The sequence below is a fragment of the Epinephelus lanceolatus genome, chromosome 12, assembly GCF_041903045.1.
Source record: "Epinephelus lanceolatus isolate andai-2023 chromosome 12, ASM4190304v1, whole genome shotgun sequence".
NCBI lineage: Eukaryota > Metazoa > Chordata > Actinopteri > Perciformes > Serranidae > Epinephelus > Epinephelus lanceolatus.
Window position 1 is genome coordinate 21841093 of NC_135745.1, and position 15394 is coordinate 21856486.

The 15394-nt window shown below is 40.7% G+C and overlaps 1 protein-coding gene across 1 annotated transcript in view; it reads right to left on the reverse strand.

Moving 5' to 3' along the window:
- Positions 1-14576, reverse strand: part of LOC117271369 (uncharacterized) — a 32342-nt gene extending 17766 nt beyond the window's left edge. Inside the window, exons 1-11 of the mRNA XM_033649489.2 lie at positions 14514-14576; positions 9592-9721; positions 8985-9152; positions 8661-8798; positions 6849-7000; positions 6269-6372; positions 5969-6158; positions 3501-3632; positions 3129-3272; positions 2379-2514; positions 973-1123 (exon numbers count right to left, since the gene is read on the reverse strand). Of these exons, the coding sequence (XP_033505380.2) occupies positions 973-1123; positions 2379-2514; positions 3129-3272; positions 3501-3632; positions 5969-6158; positions 6269-6372; positions 6849-7000; positions 8661-8798; positions 8985-9152; positions 9592-9721 (1445 nt within the window). The 5' untranslated portion in view covers positions 14514-14576. The remainder of the gene's footprint in view (positions 1-972; positions 1124-2378; positions 2515-3128; positions 3273-3500; positions 3633-5968; positions 6159-6268; positions 6373-6848; positions 7001-8660; positions 8799-8984; positions 9153-9591; positions 9722-14513) is intronic.
- Between the last annotated feature and the right edge of the window lie 818 nt (positions 14577-15394).

Sequence of the window (15394 nt, forward strand, 5' to 3'; positions counted from 1 at the left end):
CGACAACACCAATTATATCAAAGAGAAGGTGGGACAAGAGGCGGGGATTAGACTGTCAGAAGAGGCCTGGGGGGATATTTGGCAATTTCAGTGGTCCTCAACTAAGTCCATAGACTGGAGCGAACACTGCTGGAAAAACATAATCAGGTACTTTAAGACACCCAAACAAGAGAAATATAGAGATGCTAATATGCATGCTGGAGGCAGTGCGGTTCATGGTTGGCAAACCATTATCACATATTCTGGGTCTGCCCCAAACTGAAATTGTTTTGGAAGGGCGTTCATGACTCTCTAAGTAAAATGTTTGGCACACAGGTTCCTCTGGACTTTGAAACTCCATCTGGGTCGTGTTTCTTTTTTGGACCAAAGGAAGAATATAAGACTATTACAGATTCTCTTAATGGCAACTAAAAAATCTATCACTGGGAAGTGACTAAATCCAGCACCACCAACAATAGACAATTGGCTTGGAATAGTTTTAGAAATATTCAAAATGGAAAAAATAACATTGTTTAAGAACCCAAAAAGATAAATTCTATCTAATTTGGAACAAATGGATTGCATATATAACCCCTATCAGAGCTGACTTTATCTGCGCCTAAAGTCCATTAGACTTTAATTTATTTATTTTGTTCTATTACTTCTTGTCACTCCATTATCTGACCTGGCTGGCAACATAATCTCCCACTGTTAAATGTAAATAGTTGCTTGTGTGATTTCCTGTTTCTATTTTTATATACTACAAACTGGGAAGATCAACACTGAATGAAGATGCAGCTACTGTCATGTTACAATCTTGTCTTTCCAAATAAAGATATAATTAAAAAAAAAAAAAGTTTCAGTTTGGTTAAAAATAAGGTTTAAGTCTATAGCCAATGTCAAACAATTTTTTTGTGCTTAAGTGAAAGAAAAAAACAAACAAAAAAACAAGAACAACTAATTTAAGTAAAGTAAAAATATGATGATACATACTTCTGGCCAGTTGTCTTGTCATGGTGAATCCAAAGAGGATATGTTCTGATGTCTGGAGGCAAACTCAGCAAGATCTTTTCCATGTCGTTGGCTCTCTGTATTGATGTTTCTCTCAAGATCTCTTCAGTGCAATTTGGAATTTTCTCTCCATCTAAACAAAAAGGATAGAAAATTAAGTGAAATTGACAGTATCACACACTTAACTGATAAAAAAAAAAGTACTGTTCTAAAAGAAAAGTGTGTGCTGAGTTTGGATTAATACTAATACTGTTTCCATACAGTTAGGACACCCATGCCGTGCCATGCAAAAACAATGAGGTTTGATGCTTCGCACAAACTGCACTGAGGCCCTATTTCCACCCAATGCTTTCAGTATAGTAGTTTTGGAACCAAAAATAACCCTTTAGACATGGTTCCTAGACCCTCGGTCTGCTTAGCGTTTCCACTGAAAACAGTACCCTTAAATGTGGGCAGCGTTGTTGTCACTCACTGTATTTCCTCCTTAATCAGTCTACACCTCGTTTATCGTCCATAGAACGAGACTGCACGCCGACATTTTCAGAACAAAATAGAACAGGCTGCAGTGAGAGTCTCTCTGCATGGGATATTTAAAAGTAGTGTTAGTTTGTGCATTTAGTCCTTCTAAGGCAAGCTCGGGGGTTTAGTGTTGCTGGAGCCCACAGCAACGATGCTCAGGGTGACGATTAGAACACATGCCTCTCACATAATCTGGTCGAAGTTAATATATGTAAATGCTTGGAGATCCACTCATTACTAAAAGTGTATGTCATATAAAAACTTGAGTAATGGTCAAAGTTGTCACAGTGATTTACTGTGACAAAGTTGTCATATTGAAATTTAAGGTGCGTTGATTGATTAACGTTGTCAGCTTATCAACTGAATAACATTAAAAGTACACGTTCCACCTAAAAAGGTCACCGGCAGTCGGCCCACTGAATTAAGTTATTTTATCCCCTGACTCCAGCTGCTGCAAGAGGCAGCAAAACATCCTTTATTTTATAGTACAGTTTATTAATAAAACTCTCCACAGTATGAACAGTGGTTACATGAGCCTAAAAACCAGCCACAACTCAGCCCTGAGGAGAGTGACTGTCCTCTATTGACCAATCAACACAGTATTAAAAAAGGATCAGCCCCCAGAAAGGGCAGAAACTGTCTTGCTGTTGACCATTTTTCTGTTCAAAAATAGCAGTTTGGAGCTGGCACCTCTGAATTTCTTTTAGCTGCGTCTCGGTAGAAGTAAAAAAGAGGAGCAGATCAGTAAACAGTTAGGATGCTATGTGCATTTTCTAACCGACCTCTGCTTCTCTTACGGCGTCATCTATGTTGTGTCTCCTCATACATAAAACCTGTGCAGAAAAGTGGATTAACTGTTTTGGTTTTACCTCTGATTTTCTGGCAAACATATGCTCTTTCAAGGACTCCAGGAACTCCAGGTACTCTGACTGGTTCAGAGAAGCGGCTGTTGTCTTCAGACATGAGAGCAATTGGTGCGTAGCTCTCGTGGTCTGATGACTGTGTCTGTCACAATAATACGCAGTCATTACTTAAGTGATTAATGATCGAGTAGGAATTTAGCATAATGCTTTCATCAATACATTCAAGTCAAGTTAATAGCAACTACCACAAAGCAGTGACGGTAAGGTACTGAAAATCTACACTCAAGTAAAAGTACAATTACTTCCATAAAAAAGACTAAAGTAAAAGTGAAAATCACCATTCTAGAAACTTACCAGGATAATAAATTACTCAAAGTACAAGTTACTTTCCATTTCAATATTTTTAGGGTGTGTGGGCCAGTGCAAAACAATAAAAAAAAACAGCAGTTATTGCTGAAACTTTTTTAATGAAGTAGAGCAGGACGGCTAATCAAACAAGATAGCCTATACAACTGAGCTATGAACAATCTCCCACTCTCTACGCCTCTCTTCATTATCACAACAAAGATTAACATTACACGTACAAAGTTAAGATAGCTAATGTTAACTTGTGACCTTTATTAGTGCATTACTTGTAATAAATGACTACCCACCCCTGCCACAAAGCTGTCATGAGATATTAATGTTTAGATAAAATACTGTCAGCATCAGTCTAACGTTACCCTTTACAGGGCCGCATCAGTCAAATCATCATACCTTTGCTTCTGATATGAGATGTGCCCAGCAGTACAGTGAATTCTCAAAGACATCCAGGTCATCAATGACTTTCTCTCCTTGTTGTGTTCCAATTTGAGGCAAAAGCTCTCTGAAGAGTATGTACATACCTTCAACGACTGCAATCTGCAACAGAAGAACAAGCATCTCTAAAGAAACGGGGACTGGCGAACGCACACATCACTGTGTAAAGGTTCAGTTCACCTAAATTACGGAAAAATATCTTCCCACAGTGCAGATCTGTTTCCAAAAAAAACCCCTGTAAATGTTTTTGCAAGACTAGTTATTTATTATACGACTGAACAAATGAATATTGGCTATAAAGGGTGAATTATATTGGCCTATATTGTTTACCTTTTGATTCCTGGTCAGTGTTTCATTCCTGCAGAGTAACTGATGCAAACTTTGTGCAAGAGGGTGACATCCAGTCAGTTTCCGTATGTAGGAAATCAGTTTCTTCCGTTGCTCTGTTGTATAATTATGTCTCTAGAAGAAAACATGGAATAAGCAGGAATAAAAATAACTCAACAATGTACCAACTAGATCAGCCATCTTTTCAGATTCACTTGATTACTTTAATGGAACCTAGAGTCTACAGCCACGCTAGAGCTGCTGCTGTCTGGCATTGGAACCATGTTGTTATCATGGCTAAAAACAACATGACAAACTGATTTAGAAAATATCGTCCATACTGCCAGGGTTTTCTCTGCCTATCTTAGACAAAGGCGGGCCGCCTGGGTGATTTTGGCCGCTGCCTTGGTTAAAGCATGTTTGTGTGCATGGGGGGGGGCGTTCAGATGTAACGTCTTTTGCGTGCACAAACCAATTACTTTCAATGTAGACGTGCGTCATGCATGCTCACAACCCAAAGCAACGCCGTAGCGGTGCACATTCGGTGCGGTGCGCTTGTTTTTTCGTCCGGCGCACAGCTCCACGACCTGCTTCTCTCTCCGGTGTTGTGTCAGATCCCGGTTCCCCCTCGGGCTGTGTCTCCCCTACTGTTTCCCATGGAGCTCCGCACCGTTTGAAAGGCGAAGGAAGCCCGTATGTGGAAAGACGTCGCTTCCGAGATGTAGAATGTGTATTATAGAAGAGAAACACACATTTCAGGACCGCTGACTTGTATCATCAGAACAGACTTGTCCTGTGATTTTCACCTCCTCCTTTCATATTTGATAGAAGGGGTACAATACCTGTCAATAATATTCTCAGCTGTCAGGATGTGCCTGCTGTAAAAGGTAAATATAACCACAGAAGGCTGAAAATCACAGGACATGTCTGTTCTGATTATACAAGTCAGCAGTGTAAAGTTCAAGCATGTGGGGGCCTCCTTTCATATTTAATAGAAAGGGGGGGGGGTTCTATTTAAAAGTACAGCTGTCAAGATGCCCCCTGCCACAGGCCTTTGTCACCTCGAAAAACCCAGGGAAAACCCTGTGATCACTTAGTGAAGTCCGTTTACCTGAAGAACAAATTTGCAGTTTACCTGTTCGAGTATCTATGTAATAAGCATGTTGGAAAAACAAAGCGAGAGTTAAAAACCAGGATCTGTAAACGTAAGTGCTCTACTTCTAATAGACTTGCACTGATTAATCGGCAGTGCTCAGAATCGGGCCGGTTTTCACGTGATTGGCCGTGACCTGCGACTTGCCACATTGTCACATGATGTCAATCATGTGGCGCATGATTGACATTGTGTAACATCAGCAGCGCGCACACACACATACGCACATGTGCAACTCATGGCTTGGGCAATGTGAGGAAGTGAAACAGGACGGCTTCTCATCTTAATCATTCACGCGCACATATCAAAAGAGAGAAGGAGAAAGTTGTTAATTGTCCGTGTTAAACTGAACTGTGGAGCTCTCACTGCTGCACTGTGCCGCTTGAAACTGACGAGGCGCATGTCCGCGTGCCAAAGATGCACGTGTCCGCGCGCTTACTGGCAGGCGTGTCCTGAAGACCTGTGTGAATTTTCCACAGGAGATATTTTTACTCTTTTGTCTATTCAAGAAATTACTCACAAATGCTATCCACTAAGAATTAGTATTTTATTTATCTGTGTTTTTATTTATGTATGCCTTTTTACTTATTTATTTTAATACTTTACCTGAAGTAATATTTGAGTAAAAAGGAAAATGTTTCTTAACCTGTATCACTGTTTTTGTTTGTTTGTTTGAGATGATTATTGAAAAGCTGGTTGTATCTTGGTTAAAATTTTCTAATAAAGCAAAGATAGAAAATATTTCAATATCTTGTGTGCTATAAAGTGGTTTGAAAAAAATAATCGGCCAAAATTGGAATCGGCTATCCAAACACTCTGCAAATTGGAATTGGCCCAAAAAATTGTAATCGGTGCAAGTCTAATTCCTAATCATGGTGATAAATAATCTGTGGCTAGGCACTTCACAGTCACAACCACAGCTTAAGTCAACTTCATTACATGCGCAATGAGACAATGACGATGCCGCAGAGCGGTGATAATAGGGACAGACTCTTTCTTCAAAGGGAAGCGTACTTGATACATTTCCGTAATACCCTCAATCTGCTTGGTTTTAACAAAGTGAATATATTTGTGCTGGTGTGTCAAGTTTTGGTGCTCTTCACAATGACATTCTGTGCTATCAAAGGTCATGGCTCCCCCTGTTGGGATGTACTGGATGTGCTGGACTAAAATTCAGCGAACCTGTGTCTATTGTTGTGGCATTGCCACAATACACACTGAAAAAGGGCATCTTGCCCCAACATCTGTGTGGCAAATAATATATAAAGAAATGAAGAAGCAGTGGAGTGATGACAATGTAATATAAAATAAAACTTACAACAGCATAAAGTGACGACAGGAACACACTGATTCCTTTCTGGGTTTGCTGGACTGAAGGCACAAAATCACTAATGAAGAATGTCTCATCGTGTGAAGTCTCGTCAGAAAACGTGGACAAAGAGAAGTTGACTGTTGACCCTGCACAGATCCCACAACTCTCCAGAGTCTCACCACCATGATGTTGGCCCCTGCGATATAATAAACACAGGAGAGAACACAAGTGCTGTGTGAAAATCTGAATATTGACAAAGAGGGCCACAAGACATGAAATCAGTGCTTGGCGTGGTAACTGAGTTACTTGTAATGGAGAACATTTGCTGGGATTCCACTTTCATTTGCCAGCTTGAGTCTCAGACTGGCCACGGTGTCATTTGCCAAGCTTACTTTCACTTCAAAGTCTCCCTGTATGAAATGAGTAAAGAAACAACATTTGTTTTAAATAAATACTGTTTATGTTTATATGTCAAAAACACCAATGCAATCCTCACAGTGGTTAATGAACAACAGACAATGCCATCTTAGAGCCCTGGGCACTGCCTACAGTATGAAAAGATTAAATTTAAATGTATTAATGGAAATGAAATCTGATAATGTACAGAAAGCATTCTGACAGATTACATCTGTCTGCACTAATGTGATTTCTAAAACATTACAATTGTTGGAACTCCTTGATTACAAAAAATTAAAGTATTAATAATTGATGTGTGATTAAAAGGAAAATAGGATTCCCAGAATGTCAGTATAAAATAGTCAGTAAATTATCTTTTTAAACCGGGCCATAAATCAAACATATTCAGCTTGTACAAATAATATATCCATATACCTGATCAGTTAATAACATCATTAGCTGCATCATGACCAATATAGTTAAGACGCACCTTGAGCATGATGTGGCATCGAACCAAGGTGTCTCCATAGGTTTCAACAAATTCTCGCTTTGGTATTTGAGGAGCCTGTTTCAGGTTTTCCTTCGGTGTAAATATGGCATAAATTACATCTCCATTCTTTATGTGTCTGTCTTTCAAAGACCCTGTATGAAGAGACAACATTTTAAATAGATATGGTGAATTTGTTAAAGGGACATTGTGTAATATTTTCAGTTGTTTATTGGCAAAAATCGATGTCTGGATTCATAAATATGTCATCAATGGTGTACTATTACCTCCACCAATAATCTGACTTATCCTCGTAAAAGGAGAATTTCGGATTTGTTTGTACATTGGACGGGTAAGTTGTTTCAGCGGTTTCATAATGTTTCGCCATCTTGAAAATACATCCACGAGCAAGGGACATACAGCCCCGCCTTTGCCGTTTCCGTTGAGAGCCAAGCCAGCGCTGAGTGACTGAGAAGCCGAAGGAGAGGAGCAAGAAGCGCGTCGCTACTCCTGGCACTACTGCAGTATAACAAAGTCCCACTCTTTGAGCATAATGCAGGATCATGCATATGCAGCATCACGGGAGTCGGAATCCTCGTCGCCAAGGAAGTGCAAAAGGGAATCCAAAAGGCAATGTAACCAGCAAATTCTAAAAACAAGGGTCAACATCGGGGTAGCCTTTCCCAGGTGGAGAGAGCTGCTGAAGGAGAAAGGTAATGCAATCACAGGTAACAGTGCTAACAGAAGCGCTGGCCGCTAACAGCTGTTAGCTGCTGTTAGTGCCGCTGTTAGCTGTCTGCGGCGCAGTGATGCGAGGAGAGGGATGAGGTGTGAGAGGTTGAGCCACTGGTCAGTTTTTAAAAGACAAGATGTGATTGGTTTGTTTCGATTTACACTCGCCCCAACAGTCCTACGTTGTAAACACAGCCAGCATGGTGAGGAGGGGGTTTGTCAATTTGCATTGCGTGTCTGTGTAGGAGCCTGAATGAATACTCCATGAAGTATCGGATGACATGGTTTCATCAATGTTATCATGGCTTTTTGGTACACAGCGGCTACCATTGTTGCAATACGCGTTTGAAACAGTGAGGCGCTAGAGTGCGCTATCCGTTTGAATGCAATATATGACTTCAACATTAGATGGGAGAAATTCCTACACACTGTGGCTGTAACAAACAGTATCCAGTTCCCTCTTTGAACATCCAGAAGATGTGAAGCAAGAATAAGGACTTATTTGGAGTCATGTCTCTGGCCACCTGCTGAATTTAAGTCAAATATTCACTCCTTTTAGCTCTGTGTTTGATCTCTACCAACTCCTGGTGAAATATCGAACTCTTAGGCTTTAAAATTTTTCAATATTTTTCACCAGCTAGTCTTGAGATGCTTTTCCTCTGGCAGCTGCTGCCTGCTTAAACAGAACAGTAAAGATGTGGGCCGTAAAACAAACAGATAAAAAGTGCTATAAAGCTCTGCAGAGTTTTCTTTGTGGGTTCAACATTACAAGCGCCTAACCTTCACACACAAGTAGTCATGTGATCCAGTGTTAATAGATAAATATTAATTACAGGTGCTTTAATGACAATTCACTGATTAAATGCCATAAAATCGAATAAAAATGGAAAAATGGAATGGAAAATGGAAAATGGAGATATATACCAGGGAGAAAGTCCTGGATTAAGATTATGGCTGCCTCAGTACCTCTGTATTGCCTTTGCACTCACAACTGTAGCAAAAAAAATAAAAAAATCTCTGCAATAGACGTTAAAGTTTTAACATCTAGCAAAGTTCACTGTAAAGGTGTTCAGGTCTGCTCACATGTGTTGAAGAAGGGATCATCGGTCAGGGGCATCCCATTGACTGTGTAGAGACAGACCCCTTTGGAATCACCGATACTTTCAAAGTGGCCGATCCTCAACATCAAATCCTCGACTGTGTTTTGTGCTGGATCCAAATCTGCAGGTTTAAAATAACCACAGTGAAGTTGTTCAGTTGAACGTGGATATCTGCACAATGATCACTGTAACACAGTCACATTTTATTTCTCACACAATACAGCCTACTGTGTGCTCGACAAGTCCATAACTGGCCTATGTTCATCTAATGATCAGAAATGGACAATAAAATATGTGTTCCGCTTACCTTTAATATATCTTGGTTGAGGACATTTGGGGTATGTGTACTGCAAACAGAACGGCTCCAGTGAGTTTTGGACAGGCGTCACAATTTGAACTTGGCGCTCTGGAAGTTTGCATTTTTGAATGAAGTTTTTCATCGCAGAAAAACGATTCTTCTCCACATGACTTAAACCTGTAAAAATTAGGTATTTCATCAATTAAGTATGCTAATCATTTTTTAATCATACAGTAGACATTTTACAGAAAATTAATTGTTTGATCAACTTTGAGTTATTCATTGTCATGTGTGACAGCACTGAACACAATTGTTCATTAATATACACAAGTAATAAAGCTACTAGAAACACTCAAACAGATTGTTATACTAACTGATATCTTATAAGACTATGACTCTAACTACACCCTATAAAACTAGCATACAGCTGAAACAACATGTCTGTCAACAAATAAAATGTTTTACAAGGTATTGTGTTGGATTGTACTGACATGGTTTATACTTCACTAGTCACCCAGTGCAATTGGCCTTAATTAAAACTAAAAAACAACAGATGTAGATTTCATTGACTTAAATGTTTTTACAGTCTTTGGTTTCAAGTTAAGGTCCACCTTACCGATGCTGTTCAGATCGTCATCAGTGATGCTATCCAGGAAATCTATTTCATCCTTTACGCCCAACTGGACAAACTGGCTGTGGTAAGATACCAGTCTGAACTGCTCGAGTGTGTTGAGTATCGCATCCATCTACACAAAGACATCAAAGTTAAAGAGTACTACAAGAACAGTAAAAGCAAAAGTACTTGTGTAAAAATGTACTCAAAGTACAGTCAAATATTACTATACAACTTCCCTCCAACGATGCTAAAATGCTTAAAAAAGAACAAGAAAAACACCCAAGTAAAAACTAAATGAGGAGCTAAATATAATGGTGCATTTTAAATTAATTATATATGTACACCGATCAGCCAAAACATTAAAACCAGTGGGTGAAGTGAGTAACATTGATCATTTTGTTACAATGCAATGTTCTGCTGGGAGACATGACGCCCTCCACCCACCCCAACACCGCTGTGGGCTAAGTACCCCACCCCTCACGGCAACGGTACTCCCTGATGGCAGTGGCCACCCCAGCAGAAAATTGCACCACACCACACCACAAAAACTGCTCAGGAATGACCTGAGGAACATGACAAAAAGCTCAAGGTGTTGACCTGGCCTCCAAATCTCCCACACCCCAATCTGAATGAGCATCTTGGGAGGTGCTGGTACCCCACCTCACAACTGACAGGTCTCAAATGATCAGAAGCCAGCACCCTGGTGCCAGACGCCACAGGACACCTTCCAGAGGTTGTGTGTCCATGCCTTAACATGTTAGAGAAGTCCGATCCAGGGAGGCCCCACAATGGATTGGGGAACATCTGAGGTACCAGCACATCCCATGGATGCTTGATCAGATTTGGATTTGGGAATTTGGGCCATTCCTAATTTGGGCACATTCCCTGACTCATTCCTGAGCAGTTCTTGCAGTGTAGCATGGTGCATTTTCCTGCTGAGGGGCCACTGACTTTAGGCCTGTTTCCACCGCAGGAACTTCGGGGTAATTTTATGGGGCCGGAGCTGGGGCCGGGGTCCATTGGTGCGTGTCTCCACCGCAGGAACCACCCCCGAAGGACAGAGTTCTGGAACTTTTACAGGGGCTAAACAAGTCCCTGCCTCGGAGTAGGTACTCAGAACAGCCCTGAAAAACTCCTGGGTGGGGCTTGGGGTTTACTTGGTGCTGATTGGATATACTCAAGGAGGGATGTGATGTCAACAGAAAGCGACATTGCCCCAGTCAAAATGGTCGCGCAACGATTACGTCACATCCAGAGCCCAGTAACTTTACAGGACCCTTCCTCCTACTCCGCCCTCTCAGTGGAGACACAGCGGTTGAGAGGGCTGAGCGAGAGGACTTTCCTGTAGTAGTTCCTGCCCCCCAAATAGTACCAGGAACTTCTTCAGTGGAAACGGGCCTGTTGTGCATCAAGTGGCATCCTCATGAAGCTCTGGACCAAAAGTTCCCCAGGAGAACATTGCATTGTAACAAGATGATCAAAGTTACCACACATCAACTGTTAACACACATGTTAACAGTTGTAAAAGTAGTAAGGCCATACAAAAAGTGTATCAGGAAGTAAGGCAGTTGCAGCAAGTATTATTATACTTTTTTTTATAGAATAGCAGAACAGCTGAATAAGGCAGACAAGACAAATAATACCACAATATAAACTCCAAACCTTCTCCAGCCCATTGAGTGACATTAACTGGGTTTATTGAAAGGCATTGTGTGAGTCTACAGCCATGCTAGCGGGCTTTGAGCTAAATGCTATCTTCTATAAAAGGCTACACAAAGCAAAGATGATAATTCGTTAAAATTATTTAATGACAATAATGTAGCAAATACACTGCCTGGCCAAAAAAAAAAGTCACCACCAAAAAAAAGGTCATACACTCTAATATTTCGTTGGACCGCCTTTAGCTTTGATTACGGCACGCATTCGCTGTGGCATTGTTTCGATAAGCTTCTGCAATGTCACAAGATTTATTTCCATCCAGTGTTGCATTAATTTTTCACCAAGATCTTGCATTGATGATGGTAGAGTCTGACCGCTGCGCAAAGCCTTCTCCAGCACATCCCAAAGATTCTCAATGGGGTTAAGGTCTGGACTCTGTGGTGGCCAATCCATGTGTGAAAATGATGTCTCATGCTCCCTGAACCAGTCTTTCACAATTTGAGCCCGATGAATCCTGGCATTGTCATCTTGGAATATGCCCGTGCCATCAGGGAAGAAAAAATCCATTGATGGAATAACCTGGTCATTCAGTATATTCAGGTAGTCAGCTGACCTCATTCTTTGAGCACATACTGTTGCTGAACCTAGACCTGACCAACTGCAGCAACCCCAGATCATAACACTGCCCCCACAGGCTTGGGGGGTGCATCACTTCATCTGCCTCTCTTCTTACCCTGATGCGCCCATCACTCTGGAACAGGGTAAATCTGGACTCATCAGACCACATGACCTTCTTCCATTGCTCCAGAGTCCAATCTTTATGCTCCCTAGCAAATTGAAGCCTTTTTTTCCGGTTAGCCTCACTGATTAGTGGTTTTCTTAAGGCTACACAGCTGTTCAGTCCCAATCCCTTGAGTTCCCTTCGCATTGTGCGTGTGGAAATGCTCTTACGTTCACTATTAAACATAGCCCTGAGTTCTACTGTTGTTTTTCTTCGATTTGATCTCACCAAACGTTTAAGTGATCGCCGATCACGATCATTGAGGATTTTTTTCCGGCCACATTTCTTCCTCGAAGACGATGGGTCCCCACTATCCTTCCAGTTTTTAATAATGCGTTGGACAGTTCTTAACCCAATTTTAGTAGTTTCTGCAACCTCCTTAGATGTTTTCTCTGCTTGATGCATGCCAATGATTTGACCCTTCTTAAACAGACTAACATCTTTTCCACGACCACGGGATGTGTCTTTCGACATGGTTGTTTAGGAAATGAGAAGCAACTCATTGCACCAGTTGGGGTTAAATAACTTGTTGCCAGCTGAAAGATAATCGCCCATGCAGTAATTATCCAATAGGAGGCCGTCTGTGAGTGCTTTGGCGACTTTTTTTTTGGCCAGGCAGTGTATATAACCAGACTCCCCATCTTTAAAACCGATTAAATTACTTAATTATTTTTTTAATTAGTTACTTTTTCAGAAATTGGGAAGTCTACAGCCATGCTAACGGTGCTTTGAGCTACATGCTATCTTCTATAAAATGCTATACAAAGCAAAGGTGACAGTGCAGTTACATTTCCTCATATCGTTGCAAATATATTGCAAGACTTCCCACCTGTAGAACCCATTGAGTTACTTAATTATTTTTTTAATGAGTTACTTTTTCAGGACATGGGAGTCTACAGCCATGCTAGCAGCGCTTTGAGCTAAATGCTAATGTCGTTCTATCCATCTCATCGGTCCAGACATGCTAACAATGACAATACTAACATGCTAGTGTTAATTAACGTTAATTTAATGACAAGTCCTTCGGTAACATTAACATTAGCTGACATGTTGAGCTAAATGACTCTCTTTAGTCAAAGCGTGAACAGCCCAAAATGGCAGAGAGTCCTCACCACTGTTGCCAACTCCTCAGTAAGAAAAGTAGCTATTGGCTGTCCTAAAAGCCTAATTTGCATAATTGTCCATATGCATGTAATTGTAATGGCTGCTGTAGGAGAGAGGAATAACATCGTGAGAGAGACAAAAACTGAGTAAAAAAACACCCTGAATATGTTTAGAACTACAAATGAACCTTTTTTCAGTGATTTATATTAGACAAAGAAAATTTTACATTTACATCCCGCCCTGACTGTAAGCCAGGTCGGGATCAGAGCGATAGATCAGCCAGCGGCGGTTCCGCGCATGTGCGATTCACTTGCAGTCTGGACGTGGAGGGGTTAACGTCTCCTGCTCTGACTGCTGCTGGGAGGGAGGACTGGGCCGTCTGTGAGTGCTTTGGGGCGAGAGAGGAGCTCACGGCAGCATCCGCTGCCCGTTGAGAAGACTAAGAATGATACGTGCTCTCACAACAGAGTCTCCAGAAGTCTTCAATAACATCAGAAAAAGTCGCTAGATTTGTCGCTAGTCGCTTTTTTGAAAAAGAGTCGCTAGAGGGGTCTGAAAAGTCGCTAAATATAGCGACAAAGTCGCTAAGTTGGCAACACTGGTCCTCACACACTTTCATGAAGGTCGACATTCCTCAGCTAACGCTGAGACAGGGAGGAGGACCCGCCATGACCTTTTCAGCAATTAGCCTCACCCATCGTGAAGCTGTTCAAGTGCTGCATCAAAGTGGGGGTGTTGGATTTAGTTCACTCAGCGTGCCAGCCGGGTGGTGCATTAAATCAGCGATTACTTAAGGGCAAATGCAACCACTTTTTTAATTATGCCTCAGTATAATAATGCAAACCGTAACCCATAATAACACCATGCTTGATTTATTAAATTATGGTACAGTGTTCTCTTCACAACTCTCTAACCCCGGCCCTGACACCAGCCGGTGAACATATACAACCAACATTTGTCTTCTCCAATGCCCCTTTATTGTGATCTCAAATTGGACTTTTATTTTTCATTTGACTCGTGTTTTTCCTCTGACTGATGCGACTATAAAGTACACATTTGTACACAAAGAAAAAAAAAAGAAGCCCATTTCAGTAAAACACCTATTTTAACTCAATAAAATACAAGTACAGTAAAATGATTGTAACGAGAGCAAACGTGCAGAAAACCTGTGACATAATTCTCTTTGGAGTTACATGGTGTCCCAGTTATGAAGATGGTACAAACACCAACAGTGTATAGACTCAAACTTGTCTTGGATTAACAACAGCAGCGAGGCACCTCAGCAAATTCAATAGATTAGGTCATATGGAGAAAAAAACACAAACTGCAATCTAGTCAATCTATTAGTTACAGAAAAGAAAGAAGGGAGCAATCTTACCTTTTCGTGTGTCAGAGATCATGTAACACAGCTGTTTAGGATTACTTTCTATTTGTTGGGGGGTGTGGCTTGGGGAAAACGAAACTACTGTAAACGAAACCAAACGCAAACCCATCTGGAAATCTGTTTGTGAACTTGGCCACATCATCCTTGAGGAATTTCAGCTGGATTAATGTTGTTGAACCCTGTTTTGCTTGTTTGTTATTACTTCTTTTAATTTACTATGATTTGTCATGTAAAGTGTGCATGTTCTGTTACAATTTTATGAAAATACTGCAAATTATTGGGCCTAATGGGTTATTATTAGACAGACAGAAGAGCCAGTATTTATGAACTGCATCAAAAATCACAACTGGTGTGCTGTTATACTCCTCTAGTGACTTATTTTTGTGTTTGTTGGTCAGAACAAATAAATTCCAGGACCCAGACTTTAGACAGATACTCAAACAAACAAGGCCATATGAGAAATGAAAACATTCCCTGTTATTTCATACAGGTAAAATAAATATTAACCTAAAAATATACCTGTGATTAAGGTGTGTACACATTTACAGTTCAACTATGCAGGTGTTACTTTGACTAATTAGACGCTAGATGTGTACACACTGTGTTAGACTGACATCTCACTGACTTGTCTGTTTTGTGAACCTTTTAAAACATAGTATGACAACCACCTTCATGACTTAAAATAGTGCATAAAGCCTGATGGCATCATCTCATCATCAACAGCAGATAGTGGTAAAAGCTGTTACTAACGATAACGATGGCTCCATGAAACAGAAGCAACTGAATGGATCTGAGCCATGATTTATGTTATTACTTATACTTGTAAGAACCACAAAGAGATACCCTGTCATTTTCTAACGTTCAGTTAAAACGTC